The following is a 25090-nucleotide window of genomic DNA, read 5'->3' on the forward strand; positions in this document are numbered from 1 at the left end:
TTTCTGCAAAAGCTCCAAACGACACCGTATCACAGCAGTTATAAGTTCGAATGCAAATTTTCCACCGCTCTTAAGTTTTCACCCCAATATATAAACCAGAGATTCACCAATTTTGAAATTTCCCCGCTCAAACCACCGTTACTTTCTCGGATTCATTTTTTCAGTTCACATTTCACTTGTTAGCTCAGAAACAAGATCGCCGGAAATGGAGGAGGACATGGGTGAGATCGACGACGTTCCTCAGGTCCATCCCTAACGCAACTCTTTCTTCAAAATTTTCTCTCTTACCAATCACACAACGAAACAACACGCACCGTGTTTTAGATCAACGATGTTAAATTAAAACTGAATTTGGCGCCATTGCATTTTTATACAGAAACTGGAAAAATGAACGGTTCATTTGTAGATAACACTCTTTGTTCGTTTGAATTGATGAACTGAAATTGAAACTAGTATCGACAGTGTTAGATAATTTTATTACTGGTTATGCTTATTTTTTAGGGTTAATATCTCCAAATAATCAACACTTCGATATTAGATAACATGTTTTATTCAAGCTGATTAGTATTCTTACGGTCTTTGTGTTGAATAAAGTTATGTACTAAAATGTGAATGGAGTTTTAATCAGTAGTTTTTTTTTTTTTTTATATGTTTCAGTTTTGATGTTACCATATGAAATGCACGTCTGATCAACAAACTTTATATAACAATCTCTATAGCACCGATACCTCTGAAAAATTGTATTTGTGTCTGACACGACACTGACACTTATGATAACGTTCAATTTATTTATTTTTTAAAATAATTATCGGTGTCATTGTGTCAGTATCGTGTCTGGTGTTTGTGTCTGTGTCCGTGTTTCTTAGATAACAATGTCCTAGAAGGTATATAACATAACTATAATCAATTACAGGCTAAACTAATGAGTAAGCAATTAAGTTAGATTAGTTCTGAATATTTCATTAACCTAGTGAGAAAGGGCTTTAATTTTTGTCTGTTGAATATTTATTTGGCTGATACTTTAACCAGATATTCTCAATTATAATTTCTTAGAGGTTATGCATAAATAACTCATCAGCTTCAATACTTTAGTTCATGTAGTCTTTTTACTTAAAGTGATAGATTTGCTTGACTGCAATCTCAGTTCTTAATTGATTAATTTATTTATGCAGGTTTACATGGCCTGCATACAAAATGGTCATAGGTAAGCTTCTTTTATTTACTCAAATATCTGTTGCTAGAAATTGTCAAACAATCTAGAATAAATTTGTTTGATGCAAAAACCAAATGATAATTTTTGTGCATTGGAAGTGAAATGGTGTGAAGAGTGATATTGCAGGAAGGTAGTTGAAATGAGTGGCCGATTGTTTCAGAAACATTGATAATTAAAAGTAATATATAAGTTATAATATACGGAGTGATGGGTAAAAAGTGGTTACATAACTATTAAAGGTATATGCAGTGTGTGCTTTGTTTGATGAGTTGTCAAATCCTCTTTACAGAATAGGAGTTTCTTATTATGATTCCAGTCTTCGACAACTTAATGTGCTTGAAGCTTGGGATGACGGGGACAAAGGTTTTTCAGTTATTGATCTCGGTATGTACCCCCCCTCCTCTTCCCTATTATTGTCGGATTTGATTTCAGTTTTACTTTCAATCTTCCTTCTTGGTTCTATATTCCATCATATTGAAACTTAAGCCCAAGAGCATTTACGTGTCATTTCACATTAATTTAATTATTGTGTTTCATATGCCCCTAGCGACTTCCAGTTAAATCTTTTATTAGTTATGGGTTGTAATTTATGAATGTCTTTTGGCTTCAATGACTAGTGCAGTGAAATATCAAGCAAACCCTCTGGTGATATACACAAGCACTAAATGTGATGAATCTTTCTTGGCTACTCTGCAACAAAGTGGTATGGCGCACATCATGTGGTTGTGTTTCAAAAGTCTACCTCTTGGATCATTTTACCAATTTAAGTTATGCAGATGAAGTAGCTGAGGCTCCTACAGTAAAGCTTGTCAAAAGTTCAATATTCAGCTATGAGCAAGCATGGCACAGGTATTGAAGCAGCTAAGATCTTGAAGATAATTTTTTATTCAAGTGTTTGCAGTGTACTTGTTCATGATATGTTGAATTCTTGAATCTTGATAAACATGATTTTATATAGATCTCAGTTCTTCGCTTCACTTTTGTATTGTTATGTGGCACGGTGATTTGTCTAATTTATATAAAATTTAAAATATGAATATTGAAAGTTATCATGCGGAAAGACTCACCCATATGCAAAAGCAACTTTGATTAACTTACCTTCTATCTGAAATTATGGTTTTTGGCTTGTCTTTTCAGTTCACATTTGGCAAGATTGTCTCCATCTCTTTCTTTTTTAATCTAGAAAAGCCGTGTTTTTCTATTTTCAGCTTTAGCGAGGGTAAAGGAAAAGTCTTTACAATGTGTTTTCTTTTGTACTTCTAATTAACATGCATAATTTTTCATTGTGATTTGGAATTACGCTATTCATGACATTTTTTTGGTGAATTGTCAATCTTATCATTCCAATGAAAGGAAAAACACGAAAATGGTGCGCTGAAATTTCAGCATTTATTTGCTTCTTCTTCTTTCTCCTCCTTCCCTTCGTGCTTTTACAGATTAATTTACCTTCGGGTGGCGGGAATGGATGATGGATTAGACGTCAAAGAAAGGATTTACTTTGTGAGTCCAAAACTACTACTGCTGCAATTTATCATCTGTCTCTATATATCACATTAGGGGATCTTCCAAGCATCTTAAGATTGTTACTTTTAAATGCACATGCTTAGATTAATAATGACAATATTTGTTCTTCCAACATTTCTTTACTTGTATTAAGTCTGGCCTTTGAATCATTGTTCTGGTCCTTCCATATATCAGTGCAATACTCTAACAGATTTAGATCTATTTCCAACCTTTATTCCCTGTTACAATTGCAGTTGAGCTCCATGATGGACATGGGAAGCGAAGTACAAGTTCGTGCTAGTGGTGGCCTTCTTGCAATATTAGAGAATGAAAGGATTGTGGATACTCTTGAGCAAAAAGAATCTGGAAACACATCAATCACAATAGATTCTTTAGCAGAAATTTCACTGTATCCTTACAATTATTTCACTTGGCCCTTAAATGCATTCCATATTTTATTCCTCAACATTATGCTATTTGAATGGAGATAATGTTGACTCAACCCGTGCCTTTCTTTAAAGTGGAGATACAGAAATAACTTTATCAAACTTGATGCAGCAGCTCATGAAGCATTACAAATATTCCAGATTGACAAGCACCCAAGCCACATGGGAATTGGTAGAGCAAAAGAAGGGTAGTTGCTGACTCAATCTTATATATTATATAATTAGAAATCAGTAACTATCTGAGTTAATATATCTTAATTGCAGGTTTTCTGTATTTGGAATGATGAATAAGGTTTGTTGAAGTTGTTTATCTTAGGATTTTACATTGAGCTTAACTCATTTTTACAAAACTACCTTCTAAGATGGGGAGTTCCCTCCACTTATAAACAATTATTTAGGCCTTATCTCATTCAATGTGGGACTTTTCATAACACCTCCCCTCACAGCCTTATCTCATTCAATACAATGTGGGACTCTCTTACCCATTTAATTCAATTTAGTGAGTGTCAATTTCCTGCAAAACGTGAATACTTTTTTGTTCTGAATGCAGTGTGTCACTTCAATGGGTAGACGTCTTTTGAGGTGATAAATAACAACTATTAAACTTGTGAGACTGAATACGTGTACATCTTAAACATCAACACTTATAGTAATGTTTTTGTCTTACTCCCATTGCAGACAGTGGTTCTTGAGGCCCATTCTTGATATTGAAGTTCTAAACTACCGATTAAATTCTGTATCCTTTTATAGTATATCACATATGGCCTATTTCTCTTTACAAAATCTGCAGAATCAAAAGTTTCAGGTTGGAAGAAGCATTTACTTTTTTATACATTTGTAGGCGAACTGGCTATTTAGTAAAAAATAACTGATTTTCTTTAATGGGAAAGAGATATCTTTCTTTCGATGGTCAGAAGAACTCGTTACTTCTTTACGTGAAACCCTGAAATCTGTGAAGGACATTCCGCACTTGCTGAAGGTATGAAAAATTCTTTCCCGTTCCCCCCAAGTTTGTCAAATATGTTGTCTTTCTAGTAAGCTCTCTTTATATATCCTGTTATTTAAGAGCATACATCATACCTCATGTTTTAAACTTCTTGCATTAATCAGCGTGTTTTATCCTATGAGCAGAGTTTTGTTTTATGAAGATAGGCTGGTCCAATTTAGTATAATTAAGAATATGATGTTTCTCTGTTTAGCATAAGTTTATTTCTCTGTAAACTTATACGTCCAAATATTTAACTTTCAATCGATCAAGAAATTTGACTCTCCAAGCTCCATATGCACTAGCACTGATTGGGCAGCACTTCTGAAGGTAATTTTGTCTTTAGGGCCTTTATTTGATTTCCAATTATTGTTTTGTTTCCTTGTGCTGTTTGAATTCATGCTTGCTTCTACATGTAAAAGGTTCCTTGAGTTAATACTTACGTGACCCCAATTCCCTTAACAAAAAGCCATAAACTTGTAGGCACCTTTGTTTGTATTCTTTTTAATGGTTGCCTGGAACAAAAGTTTGTAGTTATTCCCATTCTCATATTGTTCCTAGTTTCATATCTGTTTTAGCTTGTAAGTAATGATTGACAAATAACAAAGTCTCGCTGTTGGAAAAAGGACATGACACCAAAGTCTTGCAAACATGAGGTAAGTTTGAGCTTAGGAATAACCAGTGAGAAGTGGGGAAGAAGTTGAACCAATTAAATGATAAGAACAGTGGTTTACCTGGTTAATGATCGGTCAATTATAAAATGAATAGTGTATTAAACTATCTGGCTTCTATTTCCACTTCATTAGGTTTGTTCCATTCTATATGGGTTGATTGTGATTTATAAACAATCATATAAATATGTGAATTATTTAAATCAAATGTCATTTTTTATAAAATAAAGCATATGGATGGAATATTTTTTTATAGTTTTCCTGGATTATCCATTATTTTTGTCATGATGTGAGAATATTGGGATTGGTGTTCTTGTAGGTAGCAAAAATTCATTTAAACAAAACCAAAGATATCATGTTACCTTTCTATATTGGGCTATGCTTATGCTTATTGGAAAGATCCCAAGTTCCACATTAATTAGACATAGAGCTTCTAAAGAATTATATATGTGCACCCCTCACTGTACAAACGAGTTTTGTAAGAATGAGTTAGACCAAACTCTAATATTGAATTAGAGTCTATCCATCGGACAATGGACCACCCACAGTTAATATCCACACACCAAGCCCGAAAAAGAGTGCTGGGCGTGAGAGAGAGCAAATTGGAAAGATCCAAAGTCCACCGTTGATTAGACATAGAGTCTCTAAAGGATTTATAGAGTGACATCCTTCACTTTACAAGTCAAATTTGTAAGGATGAATTAGACCAAACTCTAATACTGCTTAATTAACAAACCCAACACACAACACACAAGTTTTGTATGTATGAAAGGATTCCTTACTCTTAGGATAATCATTATATATTCTCCTGTGCAGTTCAAACTGTTAAAGAATCCAAGGAATTTGCCAGTGAATATCACATTTTGGTGCCACAGCATTATTTTTATATTCTTTTCTTTAATCTTTGAAGAGTATCAGTGCACTATTGCATGTAAACAAGATATTTGAAGTTGGAATTTCCGAAGGTCTTCAAGAAGAATTGAAGTACTTGAATTTGGATATTGTTGAGAAGGTACACATCCATTCTTTTCAAGTGCAAGTATAGGTTCTAGCTTAAATGATTATTTTAACGTGCAATACAACTGCAGGCAAGTTCATGCATAACAACGGAGCTTGCTTATGTGTATGAGCTGGTATGTTTTATTTGCTCATCAGGATGAGATGCAAAAACTAAATTGTGTGTAATGTTGATTTGATGATTAAAGGCATATGTTTTTTTTAAAGCATCCTAAATGTCAACACAATCTAGAGAGTAAAAACTTATTTGGTATATTTTTTGGTATGAATGATATTTGTTGGTTATCCTTCGATTGGATTCCTTGTTATAACTGATTATCTTATACAGATAATTGGGGTTATTGATGTAAATAGAACTAAAGAGAAGGGATATACGACAGTGGTGAAAGAAGGCTTCTGTGATGAGGTTAAATCCCGGTTCCTCATTCTTTTCTTTACCTTAGTACGCCATTATAATGAATTTAGGTAAGAAGTAAATGCTTATGCATTTCAAGTTGAAAAATCATGTATTATTCAAATTGCTCTGCCAAGCATTTATATAGTTGTTCAACAGATGAATTAGTCTATAATCTACTACATAAAATTTTCACAAGGTAAACCTTGTTTTTACTGTGGCTAATATATTATTTTTGAACTTTTGATAAATTGGTTATTCTTAGTTGGACGAGCTAAGGCAAATATATGAGGAACTGCCAGAATTCCTAGAAGAGGTGGCCTTTGATGAAAATTCTAAATTCTAATTCAGTAAAACAAATATGCCGCGTGTGTATTCATCATGATACATTTTTTTTCCAGGTTTCATCATTGGAGCTTGCACAGCTCCCCGATCTATGCAAAGACAAGTTTGTTCCCTGTATTGCTTATATAGCGCAAATAGGTAGTTCTGACTCTGAATAATATTTGTATCCAAAAAAATTGTAATGAGTGGTTTCACTGCCCTTGCTGAATTATATTTGCTAATAAGCATATGTTATTCTTATTTTTGAATGCACTAATTCTTATGTGACTTCTATATTAACATGTTTTCCTTGCACTATTATTTTTTGGATTATTCTGCCAACTGTCCAAGCATGTTCAAACTGAAGCTAAATAAGAGTTGGAGTCTAAAGCCCTTGGCCTGAATCGTCATCAGTGTCATTGAGTTTTAACTTTCGAATTTAGTGTTCAAACCCCACCACAACCCGCCATGGTTAATAATAGAAACCAGGGAAGATAAAGAAAATAGGGAGAGAGAATGATTTCATATTGAATTTCTGTTTTAGAGTTTGTTTACAAGTGAATTGTTAGTTAAAATTTGAACTAGGGACATATATTTATATCACTACCTAACTGTGCTGACTCAGCATTTAGTTAGAAAGCTAATGCGTTATTTGGTTAGCTACATCTAAGGCTAGCTACAGTCTACTCTATTAGTTAAGAAAAACAATTAGCTCAATTGAGTGTCTGGATTCTTAGTTTACCGATCACAGTATCTGGATTAAAAGTAAAATCAGTCCTTTTGTTGTTATATATGCTTGTGAAGAAATATAATACTCCCTCCGTCCCATAATAGTCGACTTAGTTGCAAAAAATTGTCCCAAAATGATTGACACTTTTGAAATTTTAAGGTGTTATTAATTATATTTTTCCGATTGTATCATCTAATTAATACTACATGCACCACTCCCAATTCAATATCTTCATTGCATATTGTTTTTATTATTGCATACTGTTTTTGTTTGCTGTAGGATATTTAATGTGCATCTTTGAAGAAAAACTGGAAGAAGCCACTCTGGAGAAACTTATAGAATGGGAATACATTGTATGTTGTTGTTTTCAATTTGTTCAAGTATTTATTCTAACAATATATTTTATTTTGATGGTAATCATTTCAAATATAGTTTTGTGATGAAGATGAAGAGACAAAAAAATACTTTTATCGCACACCAAAGACACAAGAGTTGGACAATCTTCTGGGAGATATCTATCATAAAATTCAAGGTGTTTACTTATCTATTTGATATCTCCCTGATGTTTTTTTGTTTCTTGACGGATCACTTGAGGGAAATTCAAAAAACAAGGTGCATCCCTTCGTTCATGCTGCAGCTTTAGAAAGATATCCTAAAAGCTACTTCTTACCAACAACCTCTACATTTTTTCACAGAAAATTGGGAATTGCAATTGGTCCACTTTGAAGTATTAGATTTATGCAGGCTGCTTAATGGAACTTCACAGCCCTTAATTAGATAAATGATTTTTGAATAACCAAATTTGGTCAACTTTCGCGATAATTTTTAAAGTGGGTAATTCAATTCAAATATGTGTTTAAATTATGTTTAGTAGATGGTCAATAGATAGCCTGATGAAACTCATTTATTGAAAACAGATTTATGCATAAGATACATTATAGAGAATGTTGATCTTGCTTTTAGAGTTGCAATATTTGGTCTATGGTGCAATTCTTACTTAATTATTTCTGAATTCTGTCATTTAAGATATGGAGCGGGCGATAACCCGAGACTTGTTTTCACATGTAATATCATTCTCAACCCATTTGATAAAGGTTTCAACCTTCGCTGCTGAACTGGACTGGTAAGATCAAGTTTTTTCATTATAATTAAATGTACTAGCCCAGACATTTCATTATTGATAATTTGTTTTCCAGCTTTTTGTCAATGGCCTTGGTTGCTCGACAGAACAATTACGTCAGACCTTTATTGACTGAAGAAAACTTGCTCGATATAAAAAATGGAAGGTTCGAATCATCTGGTTCATAAAAAATCTCTTTATAAGGGGTAACTGTTGAAATGATTAATAATAAAAATTTGTCTTGTTTGTTATATAGGCACGTTTTACAGGAAATGACTGTAGACACGTTTATTCCTAACGATACTAAGATTTTTCATGATGGTAAATAGATGTAGATCTACATAACTGATATTAGCTAAATTATGTCCAGGAAGTCATTTTTGGTTTAGTTTTTCTGTTTAATTCATGTTCAATTGCTCTTTTTATCAGGAAGAGTTAATATCATTACTGGTCCTAACTTTTCTGGGAAGAGTATCTATATAAAACAGGTCAGTCAGTTATTAGCTCTTTATATTCCTAGAGTATGTACTCTCTAGGGCATTTTTTATTTATTGTTTCAAATAGAAATGATGTTAAAGCGGCAGGCCATCTTGTTTTTAATTCATCTGGTTTGACAACTCCAAAAGTTACAACTGTTAATAGAGTTTATGAATCTTGAATTGCAACACAGAAGTCCATTGCAGAATGAAGTTACAGATCCAAAATAAGTTACAGACAATGATAGATAAAACCCCAGAAAATTTACTGGTTCCCATGTAACAATTTAACAAGTGATAAATACAATTGAAATAATTTTCTACTGTTTTGCAGGCGACACATCTCTCTGTTGTATCATTAGTGTTTTATATTTTTGCCTATAATTATTATCCTGATTGGATGCAGTCCTTCGGTTCATTTGGTGAATGTTAGCTGGATGTGTCCATTAGTCACGGAACCTTTTCACATGTCATATAGAATGTTTCAGGAGTAAAGAGGGCAATTTTCTTTGGACAATTACAATTTTTGTTTTATTTACAAACTTAAAATAACTTTATTTACTTGATGTCTTTATTTACAGTTTGTCTGTTTTGATTATCGATTTTTTTTCTTCTTGTTTTCCTTTAATAAGACATTCTATTCTCTGTTTTGTACTTCACTCTAACAAGTTTTAACCGTCTTTTAGTTAAACAAAAATTTAATTTGCATGCATTTTTTTCCGGATAGTTGATCCTTACTACACAATGTTACGGTCCTCTCCCCTGTTTTCTCTAAGATAAAAAAATAACCAAATGTTTTCCAGGTGGCTGTGATTGTTTTCCTATCCCACATTGGTAGTTTTGTGCCAGCTGATGCAGCAACTGTTGGGCTGACAGATAGGTATGACTTTCTTATATCCCATATATTCTATGAGACATGAGTTCACCTTTGTATGTCCAGTAATTACAATCTTAATCTTATTAAACGAAGTTATTACAATCTCAATGTTAACAGTTTATTTTGTGGACCAAAACTGCAGAATATTTTGTGCGATGGGAAGCAGGCTTATGACAGCAGAGCAATCTACATTTATGATTGATCTACATCAAATTGGGATGATGCTGAGGTATGCTGAAAAAAGACCGATAAGAATAGCTCTAGTACACAGAACTAAAATTAATCACGGGCTAAATCTCTATATTCACCTAGTATTTGAACTGTGGGGGATGACCCTTTCTTCCACATTACTCTTTTATAACTGTACCATATAGGATCAGGAAAACAACTATAATAAAGTTAGTAAAGGTTTCACTATATAAAAAAAGATACAGTGCCTTATATGATTTGGAGGATAGTCCAATAGTCAGAGACAGTGGGAAACAAAAAAAATATAAGTTAAAACAGTAAGAGGTATTTAGAGGTTATATGTCAAGTTATTACATGATAGAAATGTGGTGATAGTAAAAAATTTGATTGTTGTAATTGCGGTGAAAACTAGTAGGCATGGCAAACAAAAAAGTTGAATCATAAAGAGATTTAGAGCTCAAATAGGAACCTAGGATATAATAGAAATGTATACATTAAATATTGTGATAGTAAAGATTTGATTATGTCATATAAAAAAAAAGATTTGATTATGGTTTTTGCGATGAAAACCTTCCTGCAGGCATGCTACTTCACGATCTCTGTGTCTGGTGGATGAATTCGGTAAAGGTACTCTTACAGAAGGTCTGTTTCTTCATTGTTTATGAAATGTCTAAATCATTAACATGTGTAATGTATGTCTTTATTGAAGAGACTGATTTTTAACAAACATGTTTCAATCTCCTTTCAGACGGCACTGGTCTACTTGCTGGGGCCATAAACCACTTTATCACATGTGATGAGCCTCCAAAGGTTTAACACTTAAACTCCTGAAATTGCTATTAGCTTTTCTTTCAAATTTGAGAATTGATGTAATACTGTATTGGTGATGGGCCATGCTTGGTCAGTTCCTCAATACCTTTTTATGACCTTCCCTCGCCTCTTTAGTGGAAGCCATCTTTCAATCTAATTTGTATGCTTTTATATAGATTCTTTCATCTTAAAGGGGATATATGTTTTTTTTTATATTACATATAATCAGTTTTTATATATAAGTTTTTCTTATATATTTTATTTTTAAAAATTCAATTTTAGCTTGTTGTGTTATTTCATAAAATTTGCACAAGTTGAAAACTGATTAATGAACATATGTAGTTACATTCATTTGTTTCACTTTTTGTAGACTAAAAAGCACTTCCTCATGAGAGACCGTAGTTGTCATTTGTTGTATGAATCTTGTAGGTTTTCATATGCACTCATCTGATGGATTTATTGCATGGGTGTTCTTTAACCAAGGTTTGGTACCTAATCATTATTGGTGGAGTTGGATGTTTTAAAACTCTCAATTGAGTTATAGATAATAATTAATATGGTTTTCTTGGACTATTTCAGTCGGAGCAAATTAAGTTCTACACGATGAGTATACTGAGGCCCGAAGTAAATTTAACTCAAATGGAAGACATCATTTTTTTATATAGGTATCTTTTAATTAGTTGATTCTGCTATGTGGTATGGTAGGAATTATATTTACTTCATAAGGACATCTGAATCTGATGGCAGTGAATTTGATAGAAGACTGTTGTCCTATTGTACTTTAATTGATCAGTTGTATAACTTAATTAAATGGAAACCTTTTAATGAATGACTCTTGAGATGGAAAACTGAAAGCCAAAATTTATATATTTGACTATACATTTTTAACATTTGCCCATACAAATAGCCTAATATATAATAATCTGTGTTACAACATTTGTTTCATTCATTAATGACATACTCATGCTTTCTAGATTATTGAAATTAGAATGGAATTTAAATGGTTCTGCATCTGAGGGGATTTCAGCTTTATTATTAACTTATTTTCATATTGCTGCAGGCTTGTCCCCGGGCATGTGCATCATAGCTATGGTAAGCTTTTGCTTTACTAGTATTATATATCAATTGAAATATGGATGGAAATAACATGCGTTGTTTTGGGAGTACTGCAGGGCTTCACTGTGCACTGCTTGCAGGTAATTTATAAGATTACCGTTTAAAATGTAGTGTTATATAACACCGACACAGACACCATACACTACACTAATAATAATTTGAAAAAATAAAGAAATTAAATGTAATCACATGTGTCGTGTAGGTGTCGGACACTAAAATGTGTCGATGCTACAAAATATATTATCTAATCAAAAAAATTATGTAAAACATATTTACCATTATATATCAAAAGTCACAAAAGAAGAGTTAAAAGAATTTGAAATGCCTTATTCTATTGTATACACCTTACAGTGCTACCTTATAGGTCTCTAAATTCATGTCATATAATACCATACCTTTAATTAGAGGGATTAATCTGTGATGGAAAATAAGGATAGTTTACTTTTAGTTACTAGTAACTTGAAGAATTAAAGCCTAAATAACCAAGAAATAGAGACAAATTTTCTCCAGGCTTAAGATTCGTAAGTACCAGGCACCAAATTTTCTCTGAGCAAAAGTTTCGCGACAAATTTTCTCTGAGCAACTAAGACAATGCTTCTGCTTAAACTGATTCTAGAGGGGTTGGCATAATCTAATAGTATAAACAGGGTATTAGTTGCTGGGACCAAAAGCCAAATAATTAAAGATATTGCAGAGACCAATAGCCAAATTAGTAAAGATGGGTGCTAGTAGTAACACTCTTCTTGTAACACTATTTTTCACTGGTTTAACTCATACATTTAAACCAAGAAAAGAGAGGGTGTGCTGATGTGTTGCTAGTATATTTCATAACTGATTACAAAAAAAAGTATATTTCATTAGTGGAAACTGTACAGAATAGACACTGAAATTTATATTGAAGATTAAACTAAAAATATTGATATTAGATGGAATGTGATAGGCGTAATACTCAAACATTTACAGTACAGTCTTAAATTTAATCTATTTAGGTTTTTCATTACTGCGACGATGAATAATGTTGAATCAGCTTTTTCCACTATTAAATTTTGATAGATCAAGTTGTGCATCGTTTGTGAATTGTGCAGGTGTGCCAGACGAAATTATTAAAAGAGCAGCAGTTGTATTGGATGCTGTTTCAAAAAACAATTGTGTTGAGAGGTTATGCAATGAGAACATCTCAGCCCAAGATGATGAGTATAAGGTGTCATATCAGTTTCCTAAGTCAAATTAATGATATTATTTTTGGATATCATTTACTCACATAGACACGTTCACGCAGGATGCCAGGGATAAATTGTTGAATTTCGACATTGACAGAGGCGACTTAAACCTATTTTTTGAGGAGATATTCTCCAGTTCCTAATGCATCATGACTAAGTCCTTGGGTTGTAATTTTCATCAAGGAATCTGCAACTACCCGATGAATGTAGATATTAATAGTCTCCATGTATTTCCATGATTGATATGATTAACTAATGGTGGAATTAATGACCGCCATGTATTACAATTTTGTTGTCTATAATTTTTGTTTGATCGCTAACTTCAAGCAGCTACTAGCTGTCTCATATTAATAGGAGACGTGTAAATTGAAGAACCATAAAATATTCTGTCGGCAAAGATCTGCGAAGCTGCCTCTGTAGGATGATATTGATCCCAGAAAACATGGTTTTGTCTATTGGGACAAAGGTTTGAGACGGGCAGGCAAGGAGCCCTGGCATTCAACTCTCCAAGTCCACAACAAGCAGCTTTTACATCTGTAAATCCTGAAATTGACGCAGATTTTTTCAGTATCAAATGGCACAAAACGATAGTAATGATGAATTGGTGATGTTTAAGGTTAAAAACATCACTAATTACATTATGGCCAATGTCATGATGAATTAGTGATGTTTAAGGTTAAAAACATGAGGGAAAAAAAAAAACAGAATTCTCAGATATTTGAGAGTAAACGATAGTAATACCGTTGGCAGTTGGATTCTGAATGAGGTCACTCATTGCGGCATAAGTATCAAAGTAGGAATAGATTATGCCTTCATTCTCAGATTGCCATTCTTTCAACATAGATTGAAGGCCTTTGTTATATTGAACTGACCAGTAATTGGTTTCTACAACACATTCCGTGTGGTTCTTCAGTCTGAACTCAGGGCAGCATCCAATCACCCCAACTCCAGCAATCTCAAACTTTCGGCCACCATTAGCATATATTCGCTGCCAAAATAAATTCAAAAAAACATTAATAAGAGTATATCTACTACGACCCTCTAAGCACAAAATATAATATAATGGCGCAGTTATATGGTGTGTTACCTGTAGTTGCCGTTTTAGTGAGAAAATCATGGAATCAACATACTCTTGTGGAGTGTTTTTCTTACGAAGTTCTGATGACTCAAAGTATCCAAAGAGATCATTGCTTCCAATCACCACAACAAAAATTGATTTTGAGAGATGCTCCTGTAGAGAAGTTGCTCCCACTTCTCGTGTCAGCTCCTCATACACATTTGAGTAATACTCCACTTGTCTTCCCAACGGTAAAGATTGTCTCTGCAAATAGAATAATTCAGAATGTAACAACATCATTAGGCGGGGATAGCTCAGTTGGGAGAGCGTCAGACTGAAGATCTGAAGGTCGCGTGTTCGATCCACGCTCACCGCAAAATTTTAAATTTTGTGTTCTCTAAATTTTGTGGGCCCAGCTCTATATTTTTTATTTGAAAAAAAGTTGAAATCGGTGACTTACATAACGTTGATCTGTACCGTCAAATATTCCAGCACCTGCGGAAGCAAAGCTAACACCATTCATAAAAGATACATTATTCTCATTTTTGTTGGCCTTTGATATCAATGAGAGGTAAGGTGGTGAAGTTGCCAAACCCAATTTCTCACCTACAATCCAACAAATTAATATTTTTCAATTGTAATAGTCATCATCAAAGGTATCATATACTATGTGATAATAGATTTTGAATCACTTTACCTATAAAATCAGCAGCATTTTTGCCGTTACTAAATCTCCCAGTTGGTTTTTGATTAAGAAAATCAACACCATAGTGACGATGATTTGCCTTAGCAATAGAAAGAGCCAAGTAATTGTTGTTGCCAACATCTACAAGTGAATCTCCGAAAACATAAACAGCAGGAACCATTTGAGCCATTGAAAAACCATGGTTAAAGATGATAAAAGCAAAGGAACACACAAAGAAAACTCTGAAGTTCATGTTGTGTATTACTATGTGATTGCTTAGTTGAAACTTGTTTTTGGTTTTAAAGCAATTCCATAAATTTATAAATGAATGGTACACGTCAATTTGCGCGTGAAAAGTATGATTTGATGAAAAGGTTAGTGAATTAGTGAAGCAAAGTCTGCAAGTATTATCCAGAATATATTCTCCACCCACTTATGTTTGATTGTTTCTTTTTTAATGTTATTCTATGTTTACAAATTTTGTCGTGTCAAAAGTGAAATTCTTAATATGTGCTTTGGAGCTAAATTTTAATGATCCAACTAGGACATTTTGATTCTTTACATATTGTAAGCTTTATGATCTTAGTTTTTACTGTGGAGCTGATAATCACGTGACAGCCATATACAATTAATTAGTTGATTGAAAGCGAAAGCATTCCATCTGTACTTTAAGGTTTGGTTTAATATATGTTTGTAAGCATGAGGCAGACACGTCAAAATACACTATGGAATATATGTATATCTAACTAATGGAAACTAGATAGTGCTTTAAGGATCATAAGTAAAAGTTAAATGGGTTTTAATGCATGTTTACATTACGAGTTAAACGGGTTTCACTGCAAATTACATTAAACTCTTAGAGACAAATTAGATGCATGGATTACATTACGAGTTTTAATGTATGTTTGAAATTTCGGTGAGTTTAATGTAATTATGATGACGCTTTTTTGTCCAAGTTTTGATTTTTATTCAAAATTATTATGCAACATTGTAACTTATATATATATATATATATATATATATATATATATATATATAGGGCATATCATATGAGAATGACATAATTATATGAGAATATGAGAATGAATCCGAACCATTGGATTTTAAAATAAATGGTGGAGATTATGAGTGAATCTTTTTTTTCTCTCTCCTACTTCATTTATTTCAAGATACAGGAGAGAGAAAAAAAAGATTCACTCATAATCTCCACCATTTATTTTAAAATCCAATGGTTCAGATTCATTCTCACATTCTCATATAAATATGTCATTCTCATATGATATGCCATATATATATATATATATATATATATATATATATATATATATATATATATATATATATATATATATATATATATATATACCAACCATTGGATTCATCAAGAAAGAGAAATTAATAGCCACATTAATGCATTAACCTTCTCTTTCTTGATGAATTCAATGGTTGATATTTATTCCTCTCATCTCTGATTTTAAAATGCTCTCACTTGATATGCTCTATATATATATATATATATATATATATATATATATATATATATATATATATATATATATATATATATATATATATATATATATATATATATATATATATATATATATATATATATATATATATATGGTGACAAAAGCAAAGTCAAATCATTTCATTAAGCAAACATTGTATGATGAATTAAATAAAGAACCGTGCATGCCAATAATTGACCGCTTTAGTAAAATTATGAGTATTATAATTTGTTTGACACTTAACGAACTTGATCTCAAATTATTTTAAAAAATTAACATATTTTGGATATTATTAATAAGAGAATTTATTTATCCAATTCCCTACTTTCTTGGTCAACCGTGGCGAAAACCCCAAAATGCCTTTTGTTTCGGGAATGCACTTCCGAAAACATGTTTTTTTATGAAAAAAATTGATTTCAGAAATGTACATCCGAAATATTGTTTTTTTTCAGAAAATAGGTGAATTCGGAAGTGCGAATGCGAATTCACCCCCCTTGGAAGAATTCAGAAATGTACTTCCGAAATAAGGTATGATACAGAAGAAAAATAACAAACACCAACGATTCGATTTATTTAAAAGATGAAGATTACATCGATCACATTACATAAAATTAAAGTTACATAAACACGGGTAGGTGAGAATGAGTCAACATTTTGATAACATCAACCCCCGATCTTTGAAGTTTCGCATCCAACTCGATCGGACCCTTCGAAGGAAATTGGTCGAAAGTTGTCCACAAAACCGCTAAATCTTCGTCGTTCTTGACTTCAAATGGGGTGAATTGAACGTCTTCGTCGTCAAGCGATTGCGAGCGATACTCAAGCTTGACAGCCTTCTGATTTTCCGGATATTGCAATAGCGTGTTGAGCGACGTTATCAATTCCGCAAACAGCGTGTCACGCAAGAAGCGGAATTGGAACGACATCAGGTAGCCACTGGTGAAGTAAACAAATGCTAGGTGTGGGTAGGTTTGTGTCATTTGTGTTTTGTGGTGTGATGTGTATGAAAAAGATTGTGTTGTATTTATACTTATTGGAGTAATAAAGGCCCAACAAACCTTATCTTACATTCAGTGGACATTTCGGAAATGAACTTCCGAAATATGTCCAAAAACAGCTATATTTCGGAAATGAACTTCCGAATTATGCAGAAACAGAGGTGAAAAATCACATTTTGTGCATTGCATTCTGTTTTGAGATAACAATAACAAATACATACAAACTAGGCACAACATAAACAATGACAACATTAAACATACTTATAGTATATATGTATTGAAACGGTTTGATTTTACATGATAAACGACAATACATACAAAAAATAACACGCACCGGTCATTACAAAACAAAACGGTCCGGTTAAAACTAAAATTCGCCGAACCAATCGGCGGCGCTTAGATCTAAAATCGGTATGTTCTTCGACCGCTCTCTATTTTCCTCACGCTCTTGCATCATCATTTCTTCAAATTCCGTCATTCTTTCAACGAAAGGATCCGACCAAGTCTCCGCCTCATTTCTCGATCCCGTGTCTTCGTGTTTTATCACCCGGTTTGTTGGTACATACCTCCCACCCTTCTCACAATTCAAAACGACAAAAGCTTTCTGTCTACTATTTTCATTGTCGGACCTTAAAATAACAATGCCAAGTCCAAGTTTACTAGCTTCACTACGAACTCAATCAAGTAATTGTTCACGACAAGCGAAGCTCCGATCATTTGTAAATTGTTGTCGTACATCCACCGTATTGATCATGGATTTAACATCGTTAACCGGATCGTTATTAAGGTTGACATCTTCTGAAACTACTACGTCATCGGCGACAATATTGTCCAGATGCACCATACCTAACATGTGCAAAAATTAGCAAAAATGGTCAAAACTATTTTTTTTACTGTCAGGCATTATTTCGGAAGTACATTTCCAAAATTTGATAGGTAACTTATTTCGGAAATGCACTTCCGAACTGACGGAGTTTTCATCACAGAAATCAGCAACAATGTAGTGAAATAGGGGATGAAATGAGAGATGTTTATATCAAATTGTAGCTTTCTATGATCTCTTTAACGTGATCAACAGTTTGAAACTTGATTTTGAGACGAAAAATGGAAGTTTTTCGGAAGTTTTGGAGAGGGTTTTGGTTTGTTTTGGAGAAAAATGATGAAATAGTGAAAATGGTATATGAACACATTATTTCAGAAATGCACTTTAAGGTTTTTGAAAATAATGCATATTCACCTACAAGTCTAACATTAGCATAAAAGTCCCTTATAATATCAATGGTGATTTCATCTAGGGGTTGTTAACACCTGTCATTCTCTATTATTGATTTCTTGCATGAACCTTGAAAGTTCTTCTAGATCCGCCAAGGTGCTTGCAAGTAAACATTGAAGCATCTCTTAAATATATGTATAATGTGAACAATCCGGTCATGCCCCATTTCTATCTACTATATCATAATAGGCTCCTAAACAATCACAATTATCTCGCCTCTGCAAGAGTAAAAATCTTGTCGACAAAAATAGTGCAACCAACCGGCATCATTATATAAGCTATGGAAGCATAGTTAAATCGATCATGAGCATAATGATGCACGCATAAAGTACACATCTGCTCTAGCTTATAATATTGACCCTTACATGCACAAACCTCTCATCCAACGTAATGGTCATGTCACCAAACAACTCTATAACAAAAGCAATAACTCCTTCTTAAATGGGGGTTTCTAGAAATTTCCTTATCGGAAGGTGAAGTAGACAAGAAATGTCATCCAACATAATGGTTATGTCACCAAATGATATATGAAAGAACGAGTTGATGTCTCTAGATGTCATATCTCCACAAATGTTAATAGTGGTGTTCAAAAATATGATTAACTGAATTGTATACTTGAATTGAATTGTATTGCACCATAAAAAAACTAAATCACTTAAATAGTTAATGAATTGAACTATTTAATTTAAACAATTCAAATTTAGTTTAAAACTGGTTAAGAACCAGTTTATTTTAATAAACTAGTTTAAATATGTAAATTAGTCCTTCATAAAAAAGAATACAAAATAATTGAGAGTAATGAAAATATAATATAATTTTTTTCAAAAATTATAAAAAAATATTTTCAAAAAAAAGGGAAAAAAGATAACGAAAATATTGCTTTTTAATATAATTTTTTAAAAGTTTTTTATGAAACTAAAAAATGATTATATAAAATTGGTTTAAACCATTTTAAAATCTTTTATTCAAAATCATATTTTTCAGAAAATCAACAAAAATCATAAAAATAAACAAATAGAATTTTTCAATCTTTTTTTATTTAATTCTTGAATCTAGTGTATATATGAAACTGTCATACACACCCGTGCCATTAAACTCTTATGAATTTCACTATCCCCTAGCCTCATTTTAAGCTACAGTAGCAAAGGGATTAATGGAGAGAATAAATAGAATTTTATAGTCAAAACAATTTGATAGAATTTCAATCGAGTAAAAAATTGCAGTTCAATAGTGTTGACATAAGTTTATTGAAATTACATTTGTCTATAATAGATACGAAGTTGCGATCTTTACCGAAAAATGCAAAATATTCAAAATTTCGTAAGTCATCGATCCTCGTCAACTCCATTTATGCTCACAAAACTAAAATTGCACTAAACTAAATTATTATTCCGGTAACTTCTTCATTGTTCTCTATCTTAACTGTTTATCTTCTACTAAGTTTTTCCCTCTCGACATTTACTCATATAGTAGTCAATTTTAAAACTGGTTCATAAAATATAGTAGTTATAAAACCATTTTATATAATAAAACCAATTTATAAAAATAAATTGGTTCTTAATCGGTTATAAACTGAATTTAAATTGGCTTAATAATTAACTAAATTTTTATTGAAATGATTTTTAAAAACTGAACTAAACCACTATTGTGGTTCAGTGCTATCCAATTCATGAAACATGAACACCCTTAGCTAATACTAATTTTTGGTAAACTTGACTCAAATTGGTCTTCTGGAGTGAAGATAAACCATAATCATCCAACCAAACGTGTATTACTAGTGAGAGATATAATGAAACTCACTATAAAAGTTTATTTCTATGTTTAACGATCTCTAGTTTTTTCTTCGCACCTCTTTTCAGAGAACAATTTAAAAAATGAATTATAAATTATAAATATTTACTATAATAAAAGAATATTCAACATAAAATTAGGGATGTCAACTTGCCTCTATTAGCGGGGATCTTCATAGAAATTCCCCGTTTGGGGCCCCAAAAACTGAGAAATTTTCTCCCGCAGAGATGGGGATGGGGAACAAAGCTTCCCCGAAGGAACTTTAGGGACGCAGAAATATATAACAATTAAGCTTGCCCGAAGGATATTACAATAATATAGCTTGAATTTTATTAAGGATATTATCTTCTATAAAAGTTTCCCCGAAGGATATAACTTAATTAAGGATATTATCTTCTACAAAAGTTTCCCCGAAGGATATTACAATTAAGATTGAACTTTATTGGTGAAGATGCCATAGAAAATGAAGGAAATGAGCAAGAGGTTGAAGGTGGTGAAGAAGATGTTCCTCCTTCCCATGGTCCACATGGACCAAGTAATCAAGATATGATTAACTTCATGACTCAACAATTTGAAACTCTTAACACCTCCATCAACAACCAATGGAACTCCATCAATGAATCCACTACAACTCGGATTAATAATTTTCGCCATGATGTGAACCAACAATTCTCTTGCCTTTACACACATCTTCACATTCCACCATATGATCCGAATAACCCGGCTGCCCCTACTCCAATGGTTCCACCTATTCAAACTCATTTTCCCTACCAAGGACCAAACTTCTTCAACAACAACAATACCAACAATGAGATGGACCAATCTTAATATGTTTTATTAGTTATGTCTCTCAAATTTGTTGCTTTATTAGTTTAGTATGTTGCTTTTATGATCATATCATGTCATGTTATGTTATTTTTAGTCAAGTTTTATGTAAGGTACTTGCTACCATAAACCTTATTTGAATTACTTATCTTTATATTTTAATGATTAAGCTTTTAATGTCCTATGTTATGGTATATGTTATACTACTATTTTTCACCCATCTTTCCCTTCTTTTTGATAATGTCAAAGGGGGGGAGAAAGGTGTTATATGTTATGCTTGTGTATTTCCTTGTCTTAAACTTTTAAGGTACAAAAAATACTTCAAGATGATCATGTCCAAATAATTATAAACTTCACATACAAAGGGAGAGTTATACATCTTAGGGGGAGAATTTTTTCGGAAATTACAAAGCGTCAATAAGATTGTTTGTCATCATCAAAAAGGGGGAGAATGTAAATTCAAGCTTCTCAATGAAAGACTTTGTTTTGATGAAGACAAATCTCTTAGTATCAAGAAGGCAAGGATGTTATTCAAATATAAAGCATTATAGTCAAGACTATGGTTCAAGCATAAAAAAGAAGGTATAACAATAACTCTCACAAAATACTCAAGTCTTGGTTACTCAAAACATCAAAGATCATTACATACCTTTGCCATAACCCTAACACAAAATACTTAGACAAAAATTCCTTTTATCATTATGTGCAATCGATTGCACACTTTAAGCAATCGATTGCTCCCTCTTCCAGTAGCCTAATTTTTTCTCTGCCTTACCATGCAATCGATTGCTACTATGGTGCAAAGCCTTCTCAAAAAATTGCCTAAAAAACACTTAGCATATTTTTTGACCTATTAGTGCAATCGATTGCTGTATTGGTGCAATCGATTGCTTGCTGAAGCTTTTTCAAAAAATATAGTTGTTGGCCCTTGTGCAATCAATTGAAGTTTTTGTGCAATCGATTGCACCTTGTACGAAATTGAAAAACCAGTAGCTTTTTAGACACCCTTTCATACACCACTTCATGGAACCATTTCATTTCAAATTGACAATTGTTCATGGTATTTCTTCATTCATTTTCCATGTTTCAAAGGAGTGTTATGCACATTTAAATACAAAGAATTTCAAATCACAAATTACCTCTTCCAACAAAACTCTTAGAAATTTTCAGAATTCATTTCTTACATTCTTCAACCTTTACTCAAAATTTCTTGTGCATATTTTCACATTATCCAAAACAGAAAAAAATCTTGAGCAATTTATTACTTAAGAATTGAGAATTACTGTCATTGGAAGGGAAGATCAATTTATTTGATACATCACTTAAAATGATCACCATTATTCAAATCTCTATTCAAAAGGTTCTTGTTATAATCTTATTTTTCATGATTGTTGAAAATAAGATTGTTATTGACTTGCTTTCTAGGATTGTTAGAAGCAGAGGTTACTTGATTAAGGAGAGGATGATTCTCTTAATCATTTGGATTGATTAAGGAGAGGATTGTTATCTTAATCATTTGTTAGTCAATCACAAGAGGATTGTTCTTGTGGATTGCATAGGCTATTGTAAGGTGCTTACATTAGTAAAAATCTCTTTTATGTTGAAAGTGGACTGGAGTACTCTTGGACTGTGAGGGGAATCAATATACATCGCCGTGTCATTTATTTTTCTGCACTTTACATTATTCATAACATCATCATAACCAGAAAAATAATACCATCATCTCCAAACACCGATAAAATTTTAAAGTACTTAATTCAACCCCTCTTAGGCGCACTCTTGAACTTACAATTGGCATCATAGCAGGTTATAGGTAACCTATTCCTAAAAGATCCAGATGGCTTCCTCAAATCAAAATCTCGTTTTTAGAGACGGTGGTAGGAATAGCAAACCTCCATTGTTCTGTGGACAATACTTTGACTTTTGGAAAATTCGTATGAAGGCTCATTTATAAGCACAAGGAGAAGAAGTATGGGAGGCTGTCCTAGAAGGTCCTCATGTTCCTGTAACTGTCGTCAATGGTGTTGGATCAGATAAACCAAAAGCCTCATGGGATGAAAACGATAGAAATAAGGTTCTTGCTGACAAAACGGCTACCAATCTTCTTCAAGGAGCACTTAGCATGGACAGGTTCTTTCATGTTTCGACATGTACAACGGCTAAACAAATATGAGATATATTAGTAGAAACTCATGAAGGAACCGTTGAAGTTAAGAGATTTCGATTAAATACTTTGAGTCAAGAATATGAATTATTTAGAATGCAGCCCGGAGAAACCATTCTTGAACTACAAAAGAGATTTGTTCACTTAATAAATTATGTAGACGCTCTTGGAAAGAAAATTTCTATCGAGGAACAAAATCTTAAAGTTCTAAGATCCTTAACCAGAGAATGGCAACCAAAGGTAACGATAATATCCGAGAAGAAGACTCTAACAAAAATGACTTCCGCAACATTGTTCGGAAAACTTCAAGAATACGAAATAGAACTCGGAAGACTTCAAAAGCATGAAAGTTTAGATTCAAATTCCAAAGGCATTGCTTTGAAAGTAGATTCTATGAACGATGATCCTCCGATGGAAGATGAAGATTTCATGATCCTTGTTAAAAGACTTGGTAAGTTCTTTGGTTAAAATGATAAATCCTTTCATGTAAAGAGAAAGAAACATTTCAAGAAAAATGAGGCTTCCACTTCAACGCAAGATGTCACATGCTATGAATGTGGTAAGCAAGGTCATATAAAACCAGATTGTCCTAAACTTTCCAAGAATCGTGGTGTCAAAGGCAAGAAGGACTTCAAAAATAAAAAGGCCTATGTTGCATGGGAAGACAATGAAATAAGTTCATCATCCGATTCGGATAGCGACGAAAGTGCAAATCTAGCTTTGATGGCTTCACACCATTCCGATGATGAAAACGACGAGGTTAGTAGCGATTTTTCCATTTATGATAATGATGCACAAGGTGCCATAAATGAACTATTAAATGAATGCAAAATGTTATATAGAACCATATCAACACAAGAGAAACAAATCAAATCTCTTGAAGAAAAAATGGATACTATGCAAAAAGATTTCGAGGTTGAAAAGAAACAATATGTTGATAAAATAGAACAAAAATCTACATGTAATAACTGTGATCATTTTCCTTTCAAATTGTCCAATTAAAAAGAGTCCTGGAAAGATATGAAAAAGGAAAAATTGGTTTAGAGGGTATCCTTGGTCAACAAAGATATTCTAATGATAAAAGTGGACTTGGTTATTCAAAGTTCTCAAAACCAAGTTATAACAAAACCATTTTTATTAAGGCTAGTGACCAAACATCTCAAGATAAAGTTAACAGACCTAAAGTGGTTCATCACCATTCTAAGAAAAGATTCCATAAAAAGAAACCCTATGTTCCTAGATATAGAAGTAATTTTGTTCCTACATGTTTTTATTGTGGTATAAGTGGTCATACACCTAATGCTTGCTATGTTAGAAATTTTAGTGTGGCAAATGGTCATTATGTGTGGGTTAAGAAAGGAACTAACTATGATGGAACCAAAGCACATTGGGTACCAAATCGAACTTAACTTGTTTTGTAGGTTTGCTTGAGGACCACCTAAAATCTATGTTGTTTTTGACAAGTGGTGGTTCTAAGCATTTGATGGAAGACTTAAACTAACTTTCAAATTTAGTTCTAAAGTCCAAGGGTGATTTCACATATGGGGAATACCTTAAAAGAATGGTTCATGGCATTGTCAATTGTGTGGTGCTTGTCAAAAAGGGAAACAAACAAAATCAACTTTCAAGTCTAAGAATGGTGTGTCCACTACAAGACCACTACAATTGTTGCATATGATCTCGGAATTTTGGATG

General features: G+C 32.8%; 2 protein-coding genes and 1 non-coding gene across 6 annotated transcripts; 2 read left to right on the plus strand and 1 right to left on the minus strand.

Annotated features, from left to right (window-relative positions):
* Window positions 1-13288, plus strand: LOC131615796 (DNA mismatch repair protein MSH5). Of its 4 annotated transcripts, XM_058886956.1 has the most exons (34): window positions 1-244; window positions 1173-1204; window positions 1503-1597; window positions 1836-1916; window positions 1990-2062; window positions 2650-2713; window positions 2971-3125; window positions 3249-3350; window positions 3427-3454; window positions 3713-3744; window positions 3841-3898; window positions 4055-4141; window positions 4421-4477; window positions 5729-5830; window positions 5907-5951; window positions 6164-6241; window positions 6495-6545; window positions 6631-6712; window positions 7563-7636; window positions 7716-7815; window positions 8310-8406; window positions 8480-8569; window positions 8660-8724; window positions 8833-8891; window positions 9683-9759; window positions 9899-9985; window positions 10526-10587; window positions 10694-10755; window positions 11185-11238; window positions 11335-11420; window positions 11816-11847; window positions 11928-11951; window positions 12957-13072; window positions 13151-13288. In XM_058886956.1, exons 1-34 carry the CDS (start codon window positions 206-208, stop codon window positions 13232-13234), a joined length of 2430 nt encoding a protein of 809 aa, XP_058742939.1. In that variant the 5' UTR covers window positions 1-205; the 3' UTR covers window positions 13235-13288. The 4 variants fall into 4 exon arrangements, 3 of the variants coding, with proteins under 3 accessions (XP_058742939.1, XP_058742941.1, XP_058742940.1); XM_058886958.1 differs by lacking the exon at window positions 1-244 and having other exon boundaries at window positions 1172-1204; window positions 1831-1916; XM_058886957.1 differs by lacking the exon at window positions 1-244 and having other exon boundaries at window positions 1172-1204; window positions 1831-2062.
* Window positions 13289-13298: 10 nt separating this feature from the next.
* Window positions 13299-15133, minus strand: LOC131615797 (GDSL esterase/lipase At5g55050-like). The gene is made up of 5 exons (XM_058886959.1): window positions 14846-15133; window positions 14609-14754; window positions 14179-14412; window positions 13833-14079; window positions 13299-13634 (listed from the first exon to the last, which is right to left on the minus strand). Exons 1-5 carry the CDS (start codon window positions 15084-15086, stop codon window positions 13414-13416), a joined length of 1089 nt encoding a protein of 362 aa, XP_058742942.1. The 5' UTR covers window positions 15087-15133; the 3' UTR covers window positions 13299-13413.
* Window positions 14452-14524, plus strand: TRNAF-GAA (transfer RNA phenylalanine (anticodon GAA)). Its single transcript has one exon. It is a non-coding gene; the product is annotated as a tRNA-Phe (tRNA).
* Window positions 15134-25090: the final 9957 nt, after the last annotated feature.

The sequence above is a fragment of the Vicia villosa genome, linkage group LG7 (assembly GCF_029867415.1).
Source record: "Vicia villosa cultivar HV-30 ecotype Madison, WI linkage group LG7, Vvil1.0, whole genome shotgun sequence".
Taxonomy (NCBI): domain Eukaryota; kingdom Viridiplantae; phylum Streptophyta; class Magnoliopsida; order Fabales; family Fabaceae; genus Vicia; species Vicia villosa.